The following is a 27,323-nucleotide window of genomic DNA, read 5'->3' as shown; positions in this document are numbered from 1 at the left end:
CAAGGAAGTGAGCAACAAAAATGGTGCCAAAGAAAAGAAGTGGCAGTAACAAAACGCACAATTTAGAAGGATCCAGGAAGGTATGTACTGTTGAGAAGGCTGATTTCTCAACCCAGGAGATACCTGAACACAGACAGCCCCTACTGCACATCGATCATAGGGTACAATTGGGCACAAAATGAATCCTGGAACACAGCCTTATGAAGCAAGGGACTTGTAAGCTGTAAGAATCCAGGGAGTCATAGTGCATACCTCTCTCTTGCATGTGCTCTCTGTAACAGAGCATCAGCTGTTCCTGCACATGGCTTGATTTTAGCATGCTGATTTAATATTTACAGAGTGCCAATAAAAATTTTATGATGACAGCTGGTGGCTCCTGTGGTAATTTATAAACAGCAACAACAACACGACACAGACATCAGAAACTCCAAGAGGAATTCTACACTATTGTGCAATATTCTCCACCAAAGAATATATTTCTTATTTCACAGACTTTTAATAATCTATGTGTAATATGTCCATGTTGGACTTTATGTAAAGTCCATATTATGCAGTTAATATTTCCCCTAGGTATTTTTTTCTTTTTTCTTCAGAATGGACTTGGCTATAAAGACTCATCATTACCTATCACAGCATCTGAAATAAAATGGATCTAGATTTGCTATTGTGGTAACAGTGTTGGGTAATTTCTGTATTTGGGGCCTTTGCAAGTCAAACTGGGAAGTCAAGCACATGATTGCCTGCTTTTCTACCTGCATTGTGCTACCCTAAAAGAAGTAGTAACAAATGGGAATTGTGCTGATGGCTGAGCTTGAACAGGCTATTGTTTCACTACGTTTACTCTGAAAATGCATATATAGAAAAAATACAAGTTGCCTGACCAGACTACAGATCCAGTGACTGGTCATTATCAGCGTGTCATGGCAGATCTGCCAGTAACTGGCGCTTGATTAGGAGATGATACTATTATTTTTTACTCTACAGAAAACTTCCAGCTGTTCAACTTTTCCTCTGTTAATCCTCCCATTTTATTTCCCAACTCGTTTTCCTTTCCTCTCCGTGTTCCCCTCCCCTCCCCCCCCAACTACATTTATCCTTCAAAACACTGGAATATTTCCATAAACCATTTATTATGTCTTTTACACACAAACCCCTGAGCGAAACCTGTAACGGAATTTACGAGGTCTTTTATATACACGTGAAACCCGTGATGGAACAGACACCAACAATCTTTCCAGAAACCGTTATCAACGTTTTATTCAACAGCCGAATCACAGAATTTCTAGGTTGGAAGAGACCTCAAGATCATCGAGTCCAACCTCTGACCTGACGCTAACAGTCCCCACTAAATCAGACAATTTTCAGCGTGGCCTGTTCCTATGGCTGCCTTTATTTCACCTCTGTTATCAAGTTTTAGGAAACAAAACAGAACAAAACAAAACAAAACATTGTTAACAGCACCCTCTCCTCACAGCACTCCCCCCCCCCCCCCCCCCAAGGCGCGCATGCGCGGCGGCGCTGGGGTGGCGGAAGCGGAAGGTGGCGCTCCCGGCTGGCGGCGGCGGCCCCCCGCGGTTGCCATGGAGAGCGGGAGAGCGGGGGGCGCGTGAGCCCCGCTCCCTCCCCCCCTCCCTCCCCCCTTCCCCGCGCGGCCTCACCGACGGTTGGTTCCGGTAGGGGGGGGGGGGTACGCCGCGGCCGTTACGGCCGTTAGGGAACGTTACAGACCGGCGGGGGGCCGCTTGGGGGTCCCGGTGGCCCGCGGAGCCGTTGGGGGGGGCGGGGGGGGGGATGAGGGGCGACCGAGGCTGGGCTGTGGGCGGCTTTATGTAGGGTGCGCCCCGTGCTACCGGCCCCGGGCGGCGCTTGTGCCGGGGTTAAAGTGGTTTTTATTTATTTTATTTATTTATTTATTTATTCATGTATTTATTTTTGCGAAGCGATGGGGGTGCCTCTTGCCCTTGAGGTGGTAATGGAAGAGGTGCTCGGGTTTTGTTAGCCAGCAGGCGGAGGTGCAGTGCCCTCCGACCCCTTGTGGTTTCACGCGTTCGGTTTCCATCAGCAGTGATTTGTAGGGTGAGATCGTAGGTCTTCAGACACAGGACCTGACCAGTGATGTGCTAAGTAATACGTATTATCTAGGAAATTGTATATTATCTGTCCATATGGGGCTGTTTGGTCAACAGTAGGTGAGGATAATGTCCTCGTGTTTGTGGTAAGTAAGGGCGTAGTGCGTATATACCCACAGCCCAACCCCATGTGGTGCTTGGCAATCGCTTAATGAATGCAATGTATGTTTACAGAAACACCTTGCAAGGTTTTATCAGTAGTAAAGAACTAGCTGGGAATGTCATGCCTACCTTAACCAACCTATCAACAGCCACCAAGTAACTGTATGGTGCAAAGGCCTCTCTTAACAGCCATTTATTGCATGAATGCACAACAATAGGTACGTGGGGTTTTGTCACGGCAAAAATATGCTGCTGCTTTTGTTAACTGGTTATTCAGATACTAGTTTTGTTAAGCTGAAGAGCTGCAAAAACAAGTCTTGTCTGATGCAACTCTTCACAAAACTGACTTCTTAAATGTATAGTTGAAAAGTAATTTAGTCATTTGGTTTGTGTCCATGTTTTTTTCAGGTGAATTGTATATTCAGTTTTGTAATAGTTATTTTAGACAGTAATTCTTGTAAACTACAGAAGATGTTTGGAAAAGTTGCAGATGTAAAACCGCAGGTGGATCCACAAGTTGGGGGGGAGCCTGTTGATTGGCACATCCTTGCTTTAGCTATCACAGATATTGTAGGAAGTTTCTACTCTCTGTTCCTTTTTCTATGTAAATGGCTCAAAATACACTCTTTAGAAAGCAGTGTTTTTCTTACTCTGAAAGGGTATTTTATAAAGCTTGGTTTGTATGGGGTCTATTAAATCTCATTCTGCAGTGAAAAATACTATGAGATACTGACCTGTGTGAACATTTGTTTAAGCATTTGTGGAAAAGTTCTGGAAATGAGTTTTCACAAGTCTTACTTTTTATACTGAAGTAGAAGTCCAGTGCTACCTGTTCAGCTGAAATGAGGCAGAATGTACAGGATCTTGGTGCATCAATGCAACAGCCATAAAACCTGCAAGAAGCAGGTTGTCAGCAGAGCTGGGTGTCACGCGGGCGGTCACTAGTGGGGTCCCTCAAGGCTCCATTTTAGGGCCGGTACTTTTCAATATTTTTATAAACGATCTGGATGTAGGAATAGAAGGTATTTTGAGCAAGTTTGCCGATGACACCAAACTTGGAGGAGTTGGGGACTCGGATGAGGGTGGAAAGGCCTTGCAGAGGGATCTGGATAGGTTGGAGAGCTGGGCGATTGCCAACCGCATGAAGTTCAATAAGAGCAAGTGCCGGGTCCTGCACCTGGGACGGGGAAACCCTGGCTGCACGTACAGACTGGGCGATGAGACGCTGGAGAGCAGCCTAGAAGAGAGGGATCTGGGGGTCGTGGTAGACAGCAAGTTGAATATGAGCCGGCAGTGTGCCCTGGCAGCCAGGAGGGCCAACCGTGTCCTGGGCTGCATCAAGCACGGCATCGCTAGTAGGTCAAGGGAGGTGATTGTCCCGCTCTACTCTGCGCTGGTGCGGCCTCACCTCGAGTACTGTGCAGTTCTGGGCACCACAGTATAAAAAGGACATGAAACTGTTGAAGAGTGTCCAGAGGAGGGCTAAGAAGATGGTGAAGGGCCTGGAGGGGAAGACGTACGAGGAACGGCTGAGGGCACTGGGCCTGTTCAGCCTGGAGAAGGGGAGGCTGAGGGGAGACCTCATCGCAGTCTACAACTTCCTCGTAAGGGGGTGTCGAGAGGCAGGAGACCTTTTCTCCATTAACACCAGTGACAGGACCCGTGGGAACGGCGTTAAGCTGAGGCGGGGGAAGTTTAGGCTTGACATCAGGAGGGGGTTCTTCACAGAGAGGGTGGTTGCACACTGGAACAGGCTCCCCAGGGAAGTGGTCACTGCACCGAGCCTGTCTGAATTTAAGAAGAGATTGGACTGTGCACTTAGTCACATGGTCTGAACTTTTGGGTAGACCTGTGCGGTGTCAAGAGTTGGACTTGATGATCCTTAAGGGTCCCTTCCAACTCAGGATATTCTATGATTCTATGATTCTATGCTTCTTGAGATGAGAAATTGAGCAGTACTTGTTTCAGGTTTATTTATGAAACTTTTCTAAATAGGTGTTGGGACAGTCTTGGTGCAAAACTTTATACTTTTATGGGGGGGGGGGGGGGGGAGTTTGCATTCAGGTGAGCCTGTTAGAGTAATCTCTACTTCATGTTAATGTTTCTGGTTTGTGCAAAGCTTTCTCTTTTTTGGGGGAGTGACTTTCTGCCTTTCTGATTCATTTTGTAGTCTATTACTTAGCGGACGTCACAGCAGAAGTCGTATTGTGAGCAAATACTGAATGTATGGTAGTGTTAACTGGGAAGAAGGAAGAGGGTTAGGAAAAAACGCTCTCAAGGCATCATTTAGTAAAAGTATTTGGAAAAGCAAAAACAATTCTTGACTGTGTAGGAAGGACTTAATCATCTTTTGATAAATTTTGATAAATCTGAACCTTTTCACAGCCATAGATACTGTTTTCTTTCAAATGTTTTGTGTCTGAGACATTTATTTAGAAGAGATTGTTATAAATTCTGTTAAAAAAAAAAAAAAGAAGAACACAAAGCCTCCAGTGTAAGTGCTGTGTTTTATCCTAAATTATTTTGTTGGAAAAGTTTGAGGCATGAATACTGGATTTCTAGATGTAAATCAATTGTTTCTTTTCAAATGATTTTTTTCAAACCAGCTCATAAAACTTTTTTTCCTCTACGTACTCTAATTATTCTCAGAAATGGTGCATTCTAAAGAACTGACACAATTGTTTGTGATCAGTCTTCCTTCATTTGGATATAATTTTTAAGTGAAAGAATGAATATAGTTTTTTTAAAATAGTTTTTTTAAAGTATGTTTTAGGAGTGAAGGCTACAAATTTACCTTGTCTCTGAACTGAATTAAAATCTTACATTTTCTACCTAGTCACTGGAATACACACGTGTTTAATACTTTTCCGCATACAGGTTAATGTATATATGGTACATCAACAAAGGGGAAGAAGGGAAAAAGCTCACTTTGCTAGAGGAAGTCATTATATTAACATCATTTATGCAGGATTGCTGAAAGAAGTATAAAGAAAAATAGGAGACTTAATTTGTCATTATAATAGGAAAGCAGGAAGTAAGTGTATGACAATTTAATGTAACTGAGATATATTGAGTAGTGCAGTTTTCTGTAGAAATGTATCTGAATTCTACCATCTTAAAATCTGTGCTAAAATTGGGAAATAGCCTAGAACTGAAATTAGAAGAAAGCTATTTAGAATCAGTGTATCAATTCAGACAAGAGAGGCAAAGGATCTGCGTATCTGTGTAAGTAGCTTGAAAGGAAGCTCTGTTCAATGATGAGAGGTATGACGAACAGTGTAGAAGGTAATCCATTATATTCCACCTTTCAAAACAGTGATGAGGGTCATCTGAGTATCACTCTCTTTTCTCTGTTTATTTCAGAAAAGATAGAGAAGGAGTCCAGAGATAGATGATGAAAACTGTCTCTCCTTTTACTGAGAATGGGTCCTTCTTTTGCATAGTTCCAAATTTGTGAAACTTGCTGACATCGAAGGTATGGTTTTGTCATTGTTTGTTTTTATTTATTTATTACAAAATTAAATAATGTCATGCATGCGACAATTAAGTCATTGAACAGTAAGAATTTGGGACCATTTTCCATTATAGGCATTTCTATTGTTTTCTCTAGAGCATCTCTCATGTTATACTTAGTAGGCCACTCAGAAGCAAATATTTCTGTTGTTTTATCTGTCTATTTTGTTCCCTGAGATGTTATTTCCTCTTCTGAGGATAAGCTATGAAGTTCCGGAGTATCTACTGTTCTGGTAAGATGGAAACTGAATGGATTCCTTTGCAGTCAGCAACGTTTCAAGCTGCCTGCGGTTTTATTGGCCTCTGTTTTTCTGTCTACATGATTTCCCCTTTGTAAATCCATTCTGACTACCACCAATCACCTTCTTGTCCTTCCTGTGTTTAGCAACAGTTTCCAGGACTATTAGCTCCACCTTCCAAGGGACCAGGGTGAGGCTAAAAATCTTGTGGTTTCCTGAATCTTTCTCCTTGTGTTTAAAAATAGGAACGTCACTTGCATTTTTGAGTCCTCAGGAACCTCTCCCATCAGCTCAGGCTTTTGCAAGTGATTGGGCGTGGTCTCACAATGACACAGGACTGCCTCCCTCAGCATTTGTAGTTGTATCCTATCAGGTCCCATGCAGTTTGTTTAAAGGTTTCTTAATCTGATCCTCCCTCCCTAAGGGTAAGTCTCTTTGGATCTGTACTTTCCTGCTGCTCTTAGAGGCCTGGAAAGCAGGTCTTACTCAGAAAGACTGAGGTGAAGAAGGCACTTGGACTTTTTCTGTGGCTTCTCAGCAGGTACCCTGACCCATTCAGTAGCAAGCCCACATTTACCCTGGCCTTCCTTATGCCGCTGATGTACTTGTAGAAGTCCTTCCTGTTGACCTTCACATTCATTGCCAGATTCAGCACCAAATTCAACTCCAGTTGGCTTTCCTAATTCCAGCCCTGTATACTCAAATGGTGTTTCTGTATTCTTCTTGGGACACCTGTTCTTACTACCCCTTCATATGTGCTTCATTTTTATATCTGAGTTTTGTCAGGTACTCCTTGTTCATCTGTGGAAGCTTCCTGCCACTTAGGACTGGGCTCCTGCACATGGGAGTGGACCATTCTAGAACCTGGAGGTGATTCTTGAACCTGGACTCCTCTTCTCTACAGGATGGTCTCCCAAGGGATATAAGGTCCCTATGCAGTCCAAAGTCTGTTTTGAAGTCTGGGATTGTGATCTTGCCGTTTGCCGTATTTCCTCCTTTAAAGTCATCAATGCCACCATCTCATGGATATCATACCCAAAGCCATGCCTGACCTTCACATTCCCAACTACTTCTTTGTGAATATGAGGTCCAGTAAAGCTTCTCCCAAAGTTGGGTCCTCAGTTGACCGTGCCAGGAAGTTGTTGCCAGGACACTCCTGAAACTCATGCATGTAAAACTGCTGCTTCACCCTTCCAGTATATACCAGGATGGTTCAAGTTGCCCATGTGGACAGGGACTTGTCAATGTGAGAGCTTCTCTCAGCTTTCTGGAGAAAGCTTCATCTGTTTCTTCTTCTTTATCAGGCAGTCTTTCATAGACACCTTCCTGAATGTCACCCATCTTGGTCTTCCCACTAACCCTAACCTCTAAGCTCTCTGCTGGCTCAGTGTTTGCTCTAGGTAAGAGCTCCACAGATTCCTGCTGCTATCTCACGTAAAGGACAATTCTCCAGCCTCACCATGCCAGTGTGTCTTTCATAAAGAACTTGTATCCATCCATGGCAGCACTCCAGTTGCATAAATTTGTCTCCATGATCTGAATGAGATCACAGTGCTAGAACTGCATGCAGAACAACTTGGTGGTCTTTGGGACTCATCTGTTCCTTTATCCCTTCTCCATCACCTGCAGGATGATACCACCTAGCCACCAGGCCTCGGCTGTGTTGTCAACCCGAGCAATGTTGTCATGCCTGCTTGCTGCTGGTCTCTCTCCCCTGGCTGTACCTGTGGTGCTCATGTAGAAGAAGAGCAGCTGGGTGTAATAGTTTGAGGGGCTGGCTGCTGGCCTCAGTAACAGCTTCTTTGTGGTATTGTGGACCCAAACCCTTGGCAAGCAGCAGATCTTGTCAGGTGACAGGTTGGGTCAGCAGAGGCATGTCAGCCCCAGCGGCAGGGAGTTTCTCACCACTCACCCTTCTTTGACCCATACTGCTTGCTCTGCTATGGTACTTGGGCTGAGCCAACCCACAGGCTCATTTGGACAGAACTTGCTGCTCTTGCTTGCTGCCAGGTCCCTGGGGAACCATCCATCTGGTGCTGGAGCTCATAAGCTCCCAGCCTTCTCCATCTTGGATATCTCCATTCCTAGCCTGACAAGCATAGGTGTGCTGCCTGTGCCCCTTCTCAGTGCACATACAGCTGGGGGTTAAGGCTTGTTGTAGCTGCACTGTCTTGAAAGGGATCTGGTCCATCTCCTTTTCAGTTTTGCTGTTGTTGTATAGTCTACTCACCTCTTCCCACAGCTTCGCAGCTTGATGAGACAGATCTTCCAGCACATGCTCAGAGTGATGTAAAATGTTATTTAGTTCTAAACCTGCTGGTTTACAAAGGTAACTCACAATAGAGTCATATTAAGAACTATCAGATTCAGGCGTATAAAAAAATCTATGTTATTTATATGTTTAGAGACTGTGCATATGCGCTACTACTAATACTGTGTATATAACAGACTTTTATGCATGCATGTTACATACAGTAAAATTAAAAAAATCGATAAATATAGGACTAAAAGTCTTCAGTTTTTTTCATAAACTTAAAAATGGTTTTAAGGGTACAGAACGATATATTCAGCATACAATACAGGTTTATAACAAATGTTAGCAAATTTTAGGGTAAAAGTGGCAAATGCACTGCTATACTTGAAAAAGAACACTGTTGCACTAGAAGACAGCAATGAACAGGTGCATAAACAGTGAATAAATGTGTGAAAACATCAGCTTATTCAGGTCTGTGCTTAGTTAGTTACCTAGAAAAAGAAACAAGTTATTAATGAAACTTGTAGATAGGTAGTAATAAGCAGAGAAGTTGTGAATGACAACAAGAATGAAACAAAAACTCCCTGGAAACTGGTAACATCTGACTGGTAAAGGAGGTGAAATTCCAATGTAGCAAAAATAAAGGAATGAGAGGAAATTCATCTGAAATGAGCAAGTTCCCTGAAGCCCAGAAGTAAGGGAAACTGCTGTTCAAAGGAGAGTGTCTTGGATAGTGTGTAGCCAGTGTTTTATGTGTGTGTTGTGACATTAAGATACTTAATGTGAAGGCAGCCTGACTAAAAATTTAAGTAATCCTTCCCTTGAAGGTTCTGATGAGTAGTGCTTACAACATGCAGTGCTGGGAAAGAGCAAAAAAACACCAAACCATCATGCTCTGAAGTTCATATTCATGGGTTTTCTTCAGTCTAAAATTAATAAAAAAAAAAAACAAAAACAACCAACCAAATGAAAAACACAGCATGTTAAACTGTCAGAATGGAAACTTCAGTATCTTAAGTGTGATTAATAGTGAGAAAACATAACATTTTGTTATACCTCTTAAAAACCTATGTGAAAGATGTTAGGGTATTGTGCTTCCTTTATATGTTGGATTGCTCTAAATGGCACAAAGGAGAATACTTAGCAGTGAAAAACAACAAAATCATAGGCAAGCCTGTGAAAATTTTAGCATACAAGCTTTTAGAAAAATTGTCTTAATATGTAGCTGGGAGAATATAACAGGTAGGTGGGACAAATCCTTGTATAAGATAAATTATTCCATGTGTTTCCTGCAGCCTTTTTATTTTGATGGGAGACTTCTTTAAATGTTAATCTCATTCAGCACTGCCAGCTGTCTGACCTTAGTTGCTTGCTTTTTCTGTTACTTGCTTTTTTTTTCCAGTGCTTTTTTTACTTGCATCTTGATGATAAATGTTGCTTTTTAGTGAAATATAACTAGTTAATGAAATCATAAGATAGTTCTCTTCCCTCTATATACTGTTCTTATACTACATGAACAGTATATGTGAAAAAATTTTAAATTTTGATTTAATTCCATAAATCATAAAATGACTTTTTTTTTTCCATTTTAATGTATGTAGACCCCTGTAGGTTGAACAATTCTGGTTTCATGTACTTTGTTTGTTTGTTTGTTATTATCTCTCTAGGATCACCTTTTCTTCTTGAGTGTGACAGATTGTTACGTGTTTGTGTTCAATGGGACTTCGAATTCACTTTGTGGTTGACCCTCAGGGTTGGTGCTGCATGGGCCTGATCATCTTTGTTTGGCTGTACAATACAATCTTCATTCCGAAAGTCATCCTTTTTCCTCGCTATGAAGAGGGACATATTTCAGCTGTGGCAATTCTGTGTAAGTCTTTTTTAAAGTAACTTAGTCCCTTTTTCTACTAGTAAAAATAGTATCTTTGGATAACACTTAACAGGGTAGAATATGAAGGATAAGAGCACAGGGACACATTCTGTACTTCTGTGCTATCAGCAGTTGAGACGCTCCTTTCAAAGGTGTTACAGTAAAGCTCATTTGTGTGGGAAGTGGGGAGAAGCATTAGCACGCCTTTGAAGTCCAGTAGCTAGAACGTTTTTACTAGATTAGTTACCAGTGTAATTATGGAAAGTTGACAGAAGTTAAGACTCATAGCCCTTTGTGTTCGTCAGAAGTTAGAGTGAGAGTTCTGTTGGTTGAATAACTGGATTTTGCTAGACTTGTAACATACCCGTTGGTAGGTAAGCTAATATGAATTATGCTAAAAGGATCTGGTGAGGAAAAAGCTTATAACAGGAGCCAGCTTTTTGGTGAAAATGGACCATTGGAAATGTCCTCTCACATGGAGGCTTTGAGGTATAGAATAGCTGGCATGTATTTGATAAGGCAGTGGAGGAAATTCTTGACATCAATGAGTAAGTTCAAAGTGTCATCCTGCTGCTGCTATCAAAGCAGTGTTAACCACTACTTTTTCTTTCCCTTTTCAATTTTAGGGAGTACTCAATATTGTAGATCATACAGCACCAAAAATATATCTGTTACTGAATGAGAAGACTGAGTAATTTCTAATTCAGTGCTGGAATACCTACATTTTTGATGTAGTGTAAAGCAGTTACCTTACATACCTCTGAATAACTAGCACTTTTCTACTGGAGACCAAAGCTGAGAAAATTAAGATACGTGTTTCAAGACGTGGATGGTCCCTACAATATAATTTCACATATAGCTTCCTAAGTGTTAACATGTTGAATAGTAGTAAGATCTGTTCAGATGGTGATTTGTTTTTGTTGGTTTTGTGTTGTGTGTTTTTATTTTTTTGGTGTGTGACCAGTTCTGTCATGGTAAATGTCCTAGTAACTATGTAACTGTGTCATTGCTTTATTTGTAATGTTTCATAGGTGGGGATATTTTATTTTGTTGGGTGGAACAAAATCATGTACTAAAACAAGTGCGAAAATGTGCTGTATATATCTCAGAATTTAACTTTTCTTTTAAAATGGCTTTTTTTTTTGTAATATCTTGTAAAAGCAAGATGAAGATTTTGGTAGATTGGAAAGCTACAGCAAAGCTTGGTATAATTTTGAACTAATCATTCTAACCTTTGAATGTAACTGTTTCTTTAATAGAAAGGGTAGTAGTGCTACTGCATGTAAAAAAAAAAAAAAGTTTTTTCTTTTAATATGTCATTAAGTGCTTCTTACACTCAAAACATAGGAAAATGAGGATGGAAAGTTCAGTAAGCTTTGAATCTTCGCCAGGATGAGGCTGAGCTGTCTTTACAATTGTGGAAAGTTTTTTTTTTGTTTGTTTTTTTAATGGGCAGAGACTTGTAAGTGCATGCTGTTTCTTCCATCAATGCTTGAAATAAAACTTTTGATCCCCAAGTCTTGCTATTCTTGTATGTCCAGCACTCATGGAGGATGGATTAGAAGATAGGTCCACCATAATAACGACAAATCTGTTGGGGTTTATGAAGGAAGCTGAGGAAATGTGCTGTTTCCTAGTAGCTGGAAAGCAAGACAAAGAATTCCTTTATACTTGCCAACTCTTTAATTTCTTTTCCTGGGTATCTGTGGCTAGCCAGTGAAAAATCAAGTAGTGGGCTATGTGAGCTGTACACAGATGGTGCAAAATTGCACCTCTTGTGTTTATAAAACCCACTGGTCAAGTATATCTGACAGGATACAATTTCCATTTGGGTTTCATGCTGGTTCTGTGAAGCACTGATGAACAGCACAGAGCAAATTCATGATCTTAATGCATCTGTGAAGTGTTACTCTGCTGACTTGTTAAAAAGTTGAGGGTTTAAAGCTGTCCCTAAATTTTGAGACCTGATGTATTTGTAAACCCAATTGATGGAAATTCATTGAATGGATGTATAATTTGATGAAGCTTGTACATACTGGTATAATCATAGAGTCATAAAGGTTGGAAAAGACCTTCAAGAGCACCTGGTCCAACCATCACCGTACTACCAGTATCACCCACTAAACCACGTCCCTAAGCACCATGTCCAGCCTTTCCCATGCACAGCTTTCCAGCCACTCTGCCCCAAGCCTGTAGCACTGCATGGTGTTGTTATGGCTAAAGTGCAGGACCTGGCACTTAGCCATATTGAACCTCATCTCATTGGCCTCTGCCCATCAACCCAACCTGTCCAGGTCCCTCTGCAGAGCCTTCCTACCCTCCAGCAGATCAACACTGCCCCCCAGCTTGGTGTTGTCTGCAAACTTACTGAGGGAGCACTCAATTCCCTCATCCAAGTCATCAATAAGGATATGAAAAAGGATGGGCCCTAACACTGACCTCTGGGAACACCACTGGTGGCTGGTCACCAGTTGGATTCCACTCCATTCACCACCACTCTCTGGGCCAGGCTGTCCAGCCAATTTTTAACCCAGCAAAGAGTATGCCTGCCCAAGCCAGGCCTGCCAGGTTCTCCAGGAGGATACTGTGGGAGACCATGTCAAAGGCCTTGCTGAAGTCTAGGTAGACTACATCAACAGCCTTTCCGTCATCCATCAGATGGGTCACCCAGTCATAGGAGATGAGATTGGTCAAGACTTGGCTTTCATGAACACATCCTGACTGGGCCTGATCCCCCAGTGGTCCTGCGTATGCTGTGTGACTGCATTCAAGATGCCCTGTTCCATCACCTTTACTGGCACCGAGGTCAGGCTGACAGGCCTGTAGTTCCCTTGGTCCTCCTTATGACCCTTCTTATACATGTAGATGGGTGTCACATTAGCAAGTCTACAGTCATCTGGAACCTCTCTGGATGACTGTGACCATGACCATAATGTCTTTTTGATTTTTTTTTTCATTTAAAAACTAAATAAATCACACCTATTTTTTAAATGAGCAACCTGGTCTAGTGAAAGGTGTCTCTGCCTGTGGTGTCTGTGTGTGTGTGGGAGGGTTGAAATTAGATGGTCTTTAAGATTCTTTCCAACCCAGACCATTCTATGATTCTGTGGTTCATTTTGCCTTCTGGATAGTGGAAAAGCAATTATCTTTTATATAATTAAAGACTGTCATGGGTTGCCTGCACAAAGGTACTGAAGTGGTTTTTAATTTTTTGTGGAGAGATTTACACACTTAAGTGATTACTGTTGTTTTAATGTATTTTTGCATAGAGGGTATTGAATATTTATGCATAATAAGTACAAATGGTTGTTAGCATATGTAAAATACTGTTGACCAATGAGAAAAAAAAATATTGTTTCACATTTACCTGCTCTTCTGAAATGTTAATATGCTTGAAGTAATTTAAGTCTGATGTGCTAACCCTCCTGATTTTCTCCCCCCAAAAAACAGTAACAAATGATCACTTGTTTTTTCAGGTTATTACTTGTGTTCATTGTTTTGTATAGCTTCATTAGTAAGAGCCTCAGTAGCTGATCCAGGAAAGCTACCTGAAAACCCAAAGATTCCAATTACAGGTACATTAAGTTGTTTCTATATAGTTGAACAAAACTTACTTTAATGTCCTCAGAATAATTGGAAATCAATTTGATTTTGTAAGATTTAATTGAAACCACAAGCAGTCTCTGTTGAAGACTATATTGTTTCTGAAATGAAAATCAGTATAAATCGCTTTTCTGACCTTTAAACTTCCAGCACTTTCTGCTGTGTAGACTCAAAACTTCTTTTTAAAATTTGTACTCCTTCATATGTTTAGTTATGCAGGAACTTATGATAGGAAATCTTTTGATGGGGAGAACTTTGCATTCTGTGCTTTCAGACTTACTGCATATACTTCTAATGTTAATATTTAGTATGATTTTTTTGAGATGCTCAGTCATTTTTACTCTACTGTTTTTTTCTCTAAGTGAATTTATGAGATGCTGAAGGTTGTAGAAGGTACAAGTATGCTGGATTTTACTTTTTTTTTTTTTTAAAATTTTGTTGCAGTGAATTATGTTTGTATGGACTGTCACACTGGTTACATTACATTGATATCCAGTAGTGACTGTGACAATTCTTCTGTACTTGTGAATGTATTCCACAATTGCTGTATGATGTCTGATGTACCAGAAATGGGAGAGAATTTGAAACCTTTGTAAACCTGCCATGGAGAAAACCAATATTTTAATGAAGCGTTTGATGCTGTTAAGGTGCTTGTATAATGCATAATGCTTTTACGTAGCAGTTTATAATGGAGTAGGACTGTTAAAGAACATGAACTTTGCCACATGAACAGAAAATACTTTATGAATGTAGAAAGTGTATCAAATACAGTGATGGCTGAGTATTTCAATCTTGTCTTGCAACCTGGTACACTCTAGGAGTAACACTTACCTTCCTCATGGTAGTGAGAATCTGTGGTGATCTTTTTGGAAACATGATCTGTTTAGTCCCAGAACTAATGTTATGATACACACAAACTACACAGGAGGTAGTAGGAAGGATAGTAGGAATCTTCTCTGGAATAATGGTGTGAAACAGTGATCATGGAAAATCTGCTAGCAGTGTTCTTTATGTTCCTGGTAACTAAGCCTTTGACCAAGTAAAAGGAAAGATTGCTTAGACTGGAGTCAGACAAGAGTCAGACCTCTTGTTGCAGGAATAGCAATGTGGAATCTGCAGTGTGAAGTGGAGAATGAGGGTGCTTAATACAGTTACAGACATTTACATTTATGACTGAACATGTTTATCCATTTCCCCGCAAAATACCAGGACCGTTACAAACAAGTTCTCTTTGTGCAGAAGTGTTTCTTTATCTTTTAGAGTATGTTCGAATGTTCTCCATCCTTTTATCCTCATGTTTCAGCCATATACAGAAACGATACTTTGTAGGTACTTCTGAAGGTGGGACACGTAGGCTTGACTGTGATAATGTTATTATGATTTGATGTGTGTCAAATCATATTTAATGCATATCAGGAGTTTGTCCTTTCTAAAGTAGCAATTAGGTTCCCTGGTATTCTGTGGATTGACAACAAGATGTATTTTTGTATGGCATAAATTGCATTCAAAAATGAGGTTGAGGTGTTTCTGAACTCTGCTGTTAGCTACCCTATTAGGGAGTGACACCTTTGTGACACTGGATTTATGGGAACAGATTGTAAAACAATTTCCATATGGCATTATTACTAGTTTAATGATCTCAGATATTGGGCTTCTGTACTTCCAGTGTCCAAATGTTATTTGTCAGCAAGAGAGACAAGATTAGAGCTGCCAGCAGGTGGCTCAGAAAATGCTAAATTTATTTTCTTTACATTGTGAGAATGTATTATCATACAAAATTTCAGAATGCTCTACTGTAAAAACTAAGCTTTTTTTTTTTTTTTCCTGGGATTTAAGAAATTTCTCTGCATCAAAAAAGATTCTAGTTAGGTAGAAACAGCCAGTCAAAATATTTACAACTCTTAATCTTACAGCCCAATTATTACAGTGTTGGTGTCTTTTGTTTCTCATATGAATACAAACTTTTGGACTATATCACTAGAATTCTTATTTTCAAAGGCTTCCTCTAATTTCAGTGACCCAATTTGAGATAAATAAAAACTAAGCTAAGAAATAGTAGCTCCTGTTAATTTCAGCTAGTCAAGTGAGCTTTAAGAATCTCATGTTGGGCATTGAAAACTAGTGTGTATTTTTAAATAAAATCCTATCTTTTATCTGTTTTTTAGTTGTCTTTTGTATAAAATTCCATGTTGAGATGTATATCTTAAAATGCTTTGGGGTAGAAGGTGCTTCAGAAGCCTTTGTTGTGTATTTTATTTTAGTTGCCTATATTTGACAAATACAAGTCTTTCTTCAAGATTTTGGAATGCTAGGGAGAGTGTGTGATGTTTCTATTTAGCAGGTGGGTTTGTTTTTTTTTTTCAGAATAGATGTGTAAGAAAATAGAGTAATGCTTTTCCTTGTTTGCGTGACAGCTTTTGTGCTATAATAATTAATCATAAGAAACATATAGGAGGAGAAAGATTTTGGAGAAGGAAATTGGCACAGAACTGTAAAATTGCTACAGTAACATTTCACTTTAATTAAGGTAATAGTGTGGGGGAAAAAATATTTCTTGTATGCTGCTCATCCTGCTCATGTCATACTAAAAAAAAACTGTTTCTCTTTGAATCACTTAGATACATGTTTGACATAAGGTTTGACATAAGAATGCTGGACTGAGTTTCAGTCTTTCTAAGCTATCTTTATATTTTGCCACAGAACGAGAATTTTGGGAATTATGTAACAAATGCAATATGATGAGACCAAAGCGTTCACACCATTGTAGTCGTTGTGGACATTGCGTGAGGAGGATGGATCACCATTGTCCATGGTAAGACTAGGGCGTTTATTTATCCTAGCAATCTACCCGTGGTTTAGTATATCATTTCAAAGTTCATGGTCTTGACTACTGCTTATTTGTTTGCTTTCTTTCTCAATAATGCTGTTTTATTTATGCATTTAGAGCAAGGTAAGAACAGCTTTGAGACTTTCTCATGCCTACAAGAACTGACAAAAAGGGCTGTTGCAGTGTAGCATACAATCATTAACTAATTGTTATGTACTATACAGTCTTGTAAAGTTCACATATTTTGTTTAAAGAATTGCAATTTTTAGTCCTTAAAGCTGATATTAATATAATTAATTTGTACATTGCATATGAATTTATTTGTTACAATTTAGTTTTTGGTGTTGGAAAAATATTTTCTGTAGGAAATAAAACTATATTTATTGGATTGAAATAAAAGATTACAATTTCAACAAATGAGGGGATACTGTTTGTAGTAATGAGAATAATTCATCATTTTTAGACAGTTTTTGGTTTTTAGTTTAGTGCATGGCTGTGCTGGATAGAAAATGTTATTGCTGTATACCAAAGGCCATTTGTCATGACTTCACTTCTGTGTGAAAGTGAAATTTCTTCTTGTAGTGTTCCTTAACTAGTTTCAGTCAAAATAACTAATCTGGCTATGATTCTCTGTTTAACTCTGATTGCTTATTGTTTAAAATTAAAATTAACATTTCTCTCAGTGGTTCTGTGGTATGATTTCCAGCAAGGCAGCAATGATGAACTCCAGAGGATAGGATTAAGGTCAGGATCCTCCTTTGCTGATTTAGCCATTTTTCAAGCTACCTTTTTTGTCTATTGCCAGTTCAGAAAATAGTGCCGGTATAATGCTTTTGTCATTATTGCTTAGTGTGGTACTGATGTCTGTGCCAGTGCTTGTGCTAGAGCTACCACACTTGCATGAAATTGTATCTCTGAACAAATTTCATGTATCAGTGTAACTTCTGTGAAGCAGACTAGACCTACTTTTTGGATTTTCAAGTTAGTTTTTCAAGATTGCTTGTGATTACTTTACTCCTTTATGTTGAAAGGACTGCAGAAAGACTTTCTGAATAGAGATGCTTGTTTTCTGTCTCCAGTGTCTTGCATTCCTTCCTAAGTCAAGTTTATTTATCCTTGGAGTACCCTGTGATCACATTCATTTACATTTCCAGTTCTTGGGCTATATAGCTCACAACAAATGAAATGTAATGACTGGAAATGTCATTATTGAGTATATTATGATGATGTTAATGACTGATGATATTAATGTGAGATTTTGCAGACATTTAAGAGTCAAGTTTTAACTTGAGTATTATTATGTAGAGATATCTCTGCTGTAGGAAGGTAAGGAGAAATATGTCTCCTGTTCTAAGCAGTATTTTCAGTAATACAACTTAGGCCTTAAGCGATTGTGTAGGCATACCCTTCTTTACAATAACTGCCATCTCCAACACAAAGACCACCGCTTTGATTGAGAAGGGAGTGGTTAGTCAGTACTTGGCCCATACATAGTCACACATTCTCTTACATAGAAATAGTTGTACTCTGTTCATATCATAACTGCAGTGTTAACAACCTTTATATTTTAGTCTATATTTACTTTGTTTCTTTGCAGGATTAATAATTGTGTTGGTGAAGACAATCATTGGCTGTTTTTACAGCTGTGCTTCTACACTCAAATTCTTAGTTCATATACGCTGATACTTGACTTCTGCCATTACTACTACTTTTTGCCTCTGAAAAAAGATTACGGGGTAAGAATCTGTTTTCTATGTGAAATGAAGTAATAGCTAATACTGCAATATAATTTACTGTGGTATCTAGTTACTAAACATTTCTGCTTGTCCACTTGTCAAGAGGAAAGAGAGTTCATACACACGTATATTAAATGAAGAAATTGATTTATGCTAAGTAACAAAATATTTTAAAATGGAGTATAATTTCTAAATGTTAAAAATACATTAGGGAAAGGAGGACAAAACCAGCTAAATTCATTTAGAAGTGATTAGTGAATAGTGGGAAGAAGCAAGCTAACTGCTTTAGTTTTATTATATTTTCTTTTGTCTTTCTCCAAAGTAAATTTATGCAGAGTGTGTTTTTTCTGTCCCAGGTCCCTACTTGAAAATGATAAAATTGCCAGAAAAAGATGAGAACATGAGACTGTTCTGGAAGGATAAAAATGCACATTTATTTTAAAGCAATATTTTGTATTCTTTTGAAAAGGTCATGTGGGTCAAGGAATAATTAAGTTCATTTTATTTTATTTGGACTGTATGCCAGTATGGTATTTCAAGGTCTCGTCTTCAGCAAAATGCGGAGGTGAATTTATGCATTAGAATAGGGTAAAAAGGTGTTCTTCATGTTCTTCAGTTGCGGAACTAAAGTTGTAAAGTCTCTGTATCTGGTGTTTATTTATTACTGTTATTTGTATTCTGTAAGATTCAGAATATTCAAGAAGTTGCCTTGGAAGCTGCTGAGTCATTGAAAGTGCTAGAATAGCAAAGCTGATACTCTTTGTTTTGGGGGTGAAAAAAAACATTAGGAGATCTTGCTCATAAAGAAACAAAAACTTCTTCCTGGAGTCTGAAATGAACTTTATATTTGTCCCAGACTGTGCAAATACAATCACACTAAATAGGAAAACAGAAAATACAATTTTAAAACATTCAAAATTAGGTAACTGTAACTTTCCAGGTATGAAAAGACCACAACCATTCCAGAAATTTGTAATGTACGCTAAATGTTATTGAGATTTTTTTAAAATACTGGAGTATTCCTTTTTTTGTTTGTTTTTATCATCCCTTGTTGAGGTGACACCCCAGTACTCTTTCTGTTGGTGACATCACACCCATTTTCAAGTGTGCTGGAGGCTAGTTCCGGGATGTTAGTAAGGCAGGTACTGTATTCCATTTTGTTGAACAACTTAAATTTCTTATCTTATTTTGTATCCCAAATGATGTAAAATAAGAGTGCTAAAAGTCCTGAAAATTTCTACTTCTGTAAGGGAATGGGACATAGCCATCCAAGCCTCCTATTTGTTCCCTTGTCAGTCTGCAGTAGATGTGATGTTCCCAAAGAAGCATATGTGAATATGGTATATTGAAGTAGAGCTGAAAAATGCAAGAAGAATTTGCTTCTTGGATCATTTAGAACTAAAAAAAGTGCTAATCTGATATTCATAGATATCAACTTTGTATTGCAATGAATTTAACAAAATAGATTTTTTTTTCTCTGAAAAGAGAACATCTTCATTCTGATGGAATTTCCAATTTTAATTTCCTATTTTATTTTTTTCCTATTTCCATTTCCTATTTTATTTTATTTTATTTTATTTTATTTTATTTTATTTTATTTTATTTTATTTTATTTTATTTTATTTTATTTTATTTTAATTTTTCATCTATATGAATTTTCCATTTATATGGTTTAAAGGGCTCTAGAAACATGGGAAACAGAAGAATTTGCTGGCTTCTTGGATCATCTTTCCATAGATACAAACATTTCCTAATCAACCAAGGCAAAGTTCTTGTTGTGGGTTAATTCAGTAGGCAGCTAAGCCCTACACAGCTGCTTGCTCACTTCTGCCCAGTGCAAAGTGGAAGAGCATCAGAAGGTAAAAGTGTAAAAACTCATGGATTGAAATTAAGACAGTTTAAAAGGTAAAGCAGAAGCTGCAAAGCAAAATAAAGAATTCATTCGCTACTTCCTATCAGCAGACAGATGTTTATTCTTTTCCAGGAGAACGGGGCTCTAGCACATGTAAGGCTAACTTGGGAGGACAAATGTCATTGCTCCAAGCATCCATTCCTCTTCCATATTTTCCTCAGCTTTTATTGCTAAACACAACACGATATTGGTATGGATTATCCCTTTGGTCAGTTGGTGTCAGCTGTTCTGGCTGTCTCCCCTCTCATCTTCTTGTGAATGTCCAGCCTGTTTGCTGGCAGGGCAGCATGAGGCACAGAAAAGGCCTTGACTCTAAGCACTGCTCAGCAACGGATAAAACATCGGTTATCAACACTGATTTGTATTAACACAAATCCAAAACATAGCACCACATGAGCTGTCATGAAGAAAATTAATTCTACCACAGACAAAAAAAGTATACATTTGTGTGTTAAAATGAAGAATTTCTCACTTCATTTCCAATTTGTTGTCTGGAAATGGGCTTTTTATGTTTATGTTGTTATACATGCATTGAGAGATTTAAGGAAGCCAATTTGATTTATTTTAGCTAAAAGGAAGTTAACAGGGATGTGAAATTGCAATCTTTCTATATTACTGGTTCAAAATTTCGTGGCAATATTTGTTGGGTTTTTGGAATCTTAACATTTTTGAGAGGTGACGAAACGTAAATACCTTTGCTTTTAGTTTCAGTAGCTTTGCAAAATACTTTGCTGTTTGTTTATTAGTTATTTGTTAACTAGTAAATTTGTTACCCTAGTACAGTTCTGGATAGGATCATCATAAACTACTGTCTTCCCATGTACAGAGATTGCAAGTTTCAAGTGCAAAGAACACTTAATGACTTTGTAAATACTGGATAGGGCATTCTAATGCTTAAAGAAAGTGTGTAATTTTTCAAAGATAAGGATTTTGTATGGCATAGGCAGTGCTCTTTTAATAGAGTGATTTCATGGTAGAATATTTCATTTTTATTGAGTCCTGTGAGTGGTATAACTTGCTTTAAGTATTTACACCATCTTTAGATAATCAATACAAGTTGTGTCTGTTAGCATTGTTATTTAAAAATACAGTGTGAGGGAACCAATTTTTTTTGCTTGGAGACTAGTGTATGTAGGAAAAGAAATGGAAAATCATACTTCAGTCAGTATGCAAACTCTTTATGGTAATAATAAATGGTTTTGCCAATGAATATATATTAAAGTTTGTTCTTGGTAGCTTAAAACGGGTTTAATTTCAAGTCTTTAGGAGACAGACCTACGATTGTTTTTTAGTATCTACCCTTTAGGAGAAGTAGAGATTAGGAAAGTGAGTGCTTCGGGGTAATTATTTTAACTGAGCTTACTGGAGTTACCTGAATAATGGATCTGGTTCTAACATTCGTCTACCTAAATTTACAGATTCACGGGGGGGGAGGGGAGGGAAGTACTGTTTTGTTTTACTTGTGTTGGCTTTTTATTGATCAGTTTTCATTTATGGACACTTCATATGACAGTGGCTTTTGGAAAACCGGATCTGTGTTACAGTATATGACATACAAACATACAGAAAGATTAGTAGACAAAGCAGGTCTGATCTTTTCAGACCTTTGTTAATAGTGTTTGGCTTTCTCAGTTTTTAAGCTGCAGGACTGGGGACACACACTGAAGTTTGAAAAATTAAAAATAATTTGAAGTGTAGTTAATAACTTCTGCCTGGAAGGTGACATCAGAGCCCCATTATGCTGATTTTTTTTTTCAAGTTTAGCTAAGAATTTCTTCTCATATAGCTTAGGGCACAGAATCATTTGTCAAAAGTGTCTCTTTTGATATCAAATGAACAGTGAGACAATTTGGTTTCTATTGGTTAGGCTTTTAGGCAAGCATCCTGCAAAGTTCTTTCAATCTTCAAATACTAATTAAGCTTGAAGTACCACAGAATTCCAGAGACTATAGAAAGGTACATTCTACCTTTCACAGAAGTGCTTTTCATTGGAGAAACTTTTGCTTTAATAAAAAGCGGGTATTTTCTGAATTGACAGGGGCTAGTGTTTAGCACAGATTCAAAAAATGATATGTTTTTTTTCTACACAGCCATCTGGAATTAGCTTACTTCCTGCTCATTAAAAACGCTTGTGATTTTTTTGGCTGTGTGCCTTTATCTCTCAATTTTCATTCTTTTAATATAAAATAGTACACAATACAGAAGCTATAGAATTAAAACTGCTTTTAATGCTGTTGTGAAGTAATAATTTTATTGCAGGACTGATTAATTCATTACAAAAATATCACTGTATGCTTGTTAGCATTTCATTGCAAATGAAAAGTTTTATTTGAATTTTAAAGCTTAAGTAAAAAAAATAATTAAAAAATAAATAAATATGTAAGATAAAGTTGTTAGCTTTAAAGCTAATGCAGGAAACCATTTCAATAGAGAGAAAGTATTTCATCTTTAGGTTTTATATACTGTTCTTGGCTCTTTTAATTGATGCACTGTCAGAAAGATGGCTTGTGGTTATTGCTTCTGTTTGTCCAGCAGGAGGAGTACCATTACTACTAGAACAGAATAAAATAATAATTAAAACATCTATGTGAGATAAGACAGCACATTAGTTCCTCTTTAGCTTTTTTTTTTTTTTTTTCAGAAGTGTATTCATAATAAAGGTATCTACAAAAAGGTTTATTAGAACGAAGATCTATTAATTCATTATTTTAATTTTGATGCGAGTGAATTTTCTCCCTTGCATCTCTTCTTCCTTTTTGTTACTGCAAAACCTATTGTTTGCATGTTTTTTGCTTTTTTAAACCTGACAGCCTGGCTTTGTTCTGTATCCTGTACTGTTATTATGGTAGCTAAGTTGACTGACTTTATAACCAGACAGAGACAGACATCCCAGGTGTTTGTACCAGAGAATAGATAAATAGGTTATTATCATGTATTACATGAGGCTTCTTATGTACCCCTTTTCTAAGAGAAACATGAAATATCTTACTCTATTTGTTAGAAATTATTATACGTATATCATATTTCACTAAAGAAGCAAGATGGAATAAATGAATATCACTTTGTAAATGGAAAGTTATGAGGGTTTTTTGTTGTTTTCACTTTTTCTTCTGGAGCAGATACCATACTCCTGGATTCAAAGAATACCGTAAACCCTTGAAAATAACCCAACACCATAAATGGCAGGGACATCTGAAATGTTTTCATGTGTTTTTTTTTTTTTTGTTTTTTTTTTTTAAGCAGGGTAAAAAGAAAGTTGAATTTTGAAGCAATGATCTTATCATTTGTTATGATCTTGAGCTGACACTCATTGTTTTTGACCTCTCTGTTGTATGGTGACATAAACATAAAGTAACAGTCTTTACAGTCAGCATTAGCATTTGTCATAGGGATCATCCATGACTGCTGCTGAATGAATGTACAGTGTATGTTATGTCATGGGGCTGAGGTTGTTTTGCACTCTCCCATGGACTTTGTGTTTTCTGTAGAATGTTTTGGTATTATGCTATTAACATACAGATGCTCGATTCCATGGTTTGTAATACAGCCCTCAGTGTAATCCTACGCTTTACTATTCTGTGCATAGTTTCTATTGCAGGCATTTTTATGCATGTGTTTTAATAAGAAGCTGAGGATCCTTGCAGTTTTTCTGTATGGGTAGAAGAGCTAATACTGTATACTAATTTCTGTATGGCTAGTGGGAGCTAAAAACCTGATGTAACAGGCGACAAAGAGAGGGGGACAGAGCTGCCTAGGAAGTTGAAAAACGGTGGCAACAACCTATTTCACTGAAGATTAGACAGAGCCATTAGACTGTGGTGTATGCAAAAGGGAGAGAAGGGGGCCACCTGAAGTGCTGCTTTTATTGCTAAACCTGCGCGTGTTACATCAGCGGCCTTGTCACTGACGTCAGCCTGGCCCGGTATGGAAGAAAGCTGCTGTGGAACAAAATTCTATTTTGCCGCGAGAGAGTTTCTGTGTGATTATACTTGGTTGCTCAGTCTGTGTAGTTCTTTCTCAGAGCAGAAATAACCTGATTTTTGGAGAGTCAAGGGGGCAGGATGTCTCAGTACTCACATTACACTGACATGGGTGAATCTTAATGGTGTTTGAACAACAGGACATCTCGAAAATACACTGAAAGAGGGATTAGTTAATTATTGAGTAGTCTTGAGGGTTGATGTAGGATAGTTCTGACTGGTTTTCTTAGCAGCGGATGATGTTTTTGACAGTCCTGAGAAAGAACAATGAAAATAAATCGGGGTGAATGTTTATATAAAGCATCATCATCCTAAATATACAATTAGTGTCGTTGCTGTGGTTTAAATTAATTTCTTTTAACTGTTCTCTTACCTACTTTCATGGAATTCAGTTTCAAGGTAGAATTGTGAAAATAGCTGTTACTAAGGTCCAATTACAAGAAGACTCTGTGTGTCTGTAGGAAAATACTGTCGTCTGTACAGAATGCTAGACTAGGACTCAGTATTGATTTCCAGGTCATCGTTGCCTCAGAGACATTGGTTCCACTAGGGACATGTAATGGCTGGGGGAAAAAAACGTTGGCAGTGTCACCTCTTCTCTTTAGATTTTCAGCAACCCCCCTTCTTCTGCTGTAGATGAATTTTTCTTTTAGAAAGGAAGGAAGGAAAGACAGTAGTATTCCTAGTGCTTCAGTATCAAAAGTTTTTCCTTTTCTGTGTGTTGGGTTAGAAAGGTCAAAGGGAAAATGCTAACTGTGTTTTTTACAGTAAGATTTTCTTCAGTATTGTGTGATGTCTTTTTTTCCTACTGAAGACCATGCTGAAGAGAAGGGAGTCCTTTGGAGTCTTGGGATGCTAAGAGATGTGTTGTTACAAATATTTTTGTGCTAATGGGGAAGTATGATATTAGATCCAGAATGTGACTGCACTGTTGGCAGTCACATTTTAGTGTTTTCTGTCAAGATGAATGTGAATACATTGAAACATTTCAGATACAACAAAGCAACATACCTATGAGGAGAAAATGTTTTATACCTAGTAGAATGTGGTGTCTGACCTTGTTTTTCTTTAAATGTTTGGAGAGATGGTTAAAAAAGAAAAAAAAAATCAGCATGTCTGGTTTTAAGATTATTTAACTTTGAATTAACTTGACAGAATGAAAAGAAAAAAAAGGAAATGATGAGTGTGTTCTGTACATCTGTAAGAAAGGACATTCCTAATAAGAGCTGCCATAACAGTTCAGAAAAAATGAGTGGGTTTTGCATTTTGTTTTTGTTTTTAGCTGATAGTTGCTGATATCTTCTTTTCCAGTAATTGTTGACTTTAATAGCCAGTATAAACGTTTTCCATGATTTGTATTTTGAACATTCAGGGAAATAACTTAAACATAAAATCAATTTTTTAAAAAATATAATTTGCTTTAACTGTTCCCTGTTTAATTAAAACCCCATATTCTTATTATAAGAGTTCCTCTTCTTAGGTCCTAGTGGCTGAACATAAAGAAGGAAAGTTCAAAAGCAGTAGGATTTTTTTTTTCATTCAGTTCATTTTTATATTCTGGTTGTAATTTAAAGTTTACTTAAAAGGTTTTAATAGTTTCCTGCTGTGATCTCGCTTTTTTAAGTGGATGAACAGATGTGTACATTCAAAAGACAGCCCTGAGAACATAATCATAACTTACAAATAAGAGAATGGATGTGTTAACTCATTATCAAAGGGTAAGATGGGGTGTGAACTTGCAGTAAGTACATCTACAGTAATTGCCATGTGCAAATGTTTTCCTGTGTTAAAAATATGGTGCATGTGATACAGTAAATTCATAACCTCTTCTACCCTGAAGCAACCTGGTTGTACACCCATATCCAAAGTCATAAGCAGCCACTTGAAAATAAGATTTAATAGATGAAGATAGGTTTGTTGGATAATAGGCAGTATTACAGTTAGACCAACTGAATACAGACATTGGATTTTATAGGTACTGTCTTTAAGCTAGAAATGTAATTATTTTTATTATAAAAGAGATGGTATTAAAAATAAACTTGTGTCTAGGAGCCGAGATATAGAAGCCTTACAAATTAGACAGTTTAACAGAATGGCTTTCTTATATTTTGGAGCTTGTGTGTAGCAATCTGACACCGTTTGAGGTGATAAAATAAGGAATAACATGTCTGAGCTTAATGTATTCCCAAACCTTAAATACCTGAATGAGGTATTCTTAGCAGTATGACACACACACAAAAAAAAGAACAAAAAAAAAACAAACAAAAAAACATGTTTACATGTATAAATAAATGATTGTTTTATAATTTTAGCACATAAATATATCAGTAATTTGCCACATACCTCAAAATCCAATGTTTGTCTCTAGCTGTAACTCTTCGGGTGCAGCTCTTATATAGTATTAACACTCAGTTCAAAGACTCTAATAAATTTTTAAATGCTAAAGTCTCTCTTCTTTCTCTCTCGTTCTAGGATGTTTTTGTATTTAGACATGAACTTGCTCTTCTAAGAATATCTGCCTTCATGGGCCTAATAATGTTAGGTGGAATAAGTGGACTCTTTTACACTCAACTAATGGGTATTTTCACTGTAAGTATCTAATCCCTTAATTTTAGAGGCATATATTAGTTTTATTTTCAATAAACATATTAAAAGTAAAAAAGAAGATTGTATTTAATGGACAATAGAGAAGCATTTCTACTATGAAGCACCTAGTTGGTATGTGCTTTGTCAAGATTTCTTCTTGAAGGAAATCTTAAGAAGCCTTCTAGGAAACAAGTGTGTAGTAACTCACCAATCAAGGGAATTTCCTGATTAGTATTAATAAAATTAACCTTACATTGTCCTGGATTGATAAAGTGTACAAGGTATGTATTTCCTGAGTTTTGATTCTTGTTTTTATTTTAAAATCTTATATGCGGTGGTCTCTGGCTTTGTGGCAGTGAGGCCTGCTGATAAATCATAGATTCTGAGAACACAGACTTTTTGTTAAGTATTTTAATAAATAAGTTTCCTTTCATATCTTTTCAATTACTAAGTTGTGGAATGGGATTATGTATTCTGACTGTAAATTGTTACAGTCCAAATGCATATTCTGTATTTAAAGGTACAGAAAAAAACTCTGGAAACATTTTTCAGTTAGATGAATTTGATAATTT

The 27,323-nt window shown here is 37.7% G+C and overlaps 1 protein-coding gene across 8 annotated transcripts in view; it reads left to right on the top strand.

Annotated features, from left to right (window-relative positions):
- The first annotated feature begins 1,505 nt into the window (after positions 1–1,505).
- ZDHHC21 (zinc finger DHHC-type palmitoyltransferase 21) overlaps positions 1,506–27,323 on the top strand; it is a 48,384-nt gene continuing 22,566 nt past the window's right edge. For 2 of the 8 annotated variants that reach the window (XM_068666194.1, XM_068666201.1), the window contains exons 1-7: positions 1,506–1,663; positions 5,595–5,706; positions 9,905–10,107; positions 13,584–13,682; positions 16,411–16,522; positions 18,135–18,273; positions 26,638–26,754. In XM_068666194.1, the coding sequence (XP_068522295.1) occupies positions 9,954–10,107; positions 13,584–13,682; positions 16,411–16,522; positions 18,135–18,273; positions 26,638–26,754 (621 nt within the window). In that variant the 5' untranslated portion in view covers positions 1,506–1,663; positions 5,595–5,706; positions 9,905–9,953. Of the gene's footprint in view, positions 1,674–1,831; positions 2,216–2,303; positions 2,450–5,594; positions 5,707–9,904; positions 10,108–13,583; positions 13,683–16,410; positions 16,523–18,134; positions 18,274–26,637; positions 26,755–27,323 lie in introns of those variants that run through there. The other 6 variants (XM_068666198.1, XM_068666199.1, XM_068666195.1 and 3 more) reach the window with 6 other exon arrangements.

Source organism: Anas acuta, chromosome Z (assembly GCF_963932015.1).
Source record: "Anas acuta chromosome Z, bAnaAcu1.1, whole genome shotgun sequence".
In the NCBI taxonomy this organism is placed as follows: Eukaryota; Metazoa; Chordata; class Aves; order Anseriformes; family Anatidae; genus Anas; species Anas acuta.
This window is presented reverse-complemented; position numbering and strand designations above follow the sequence as displayed.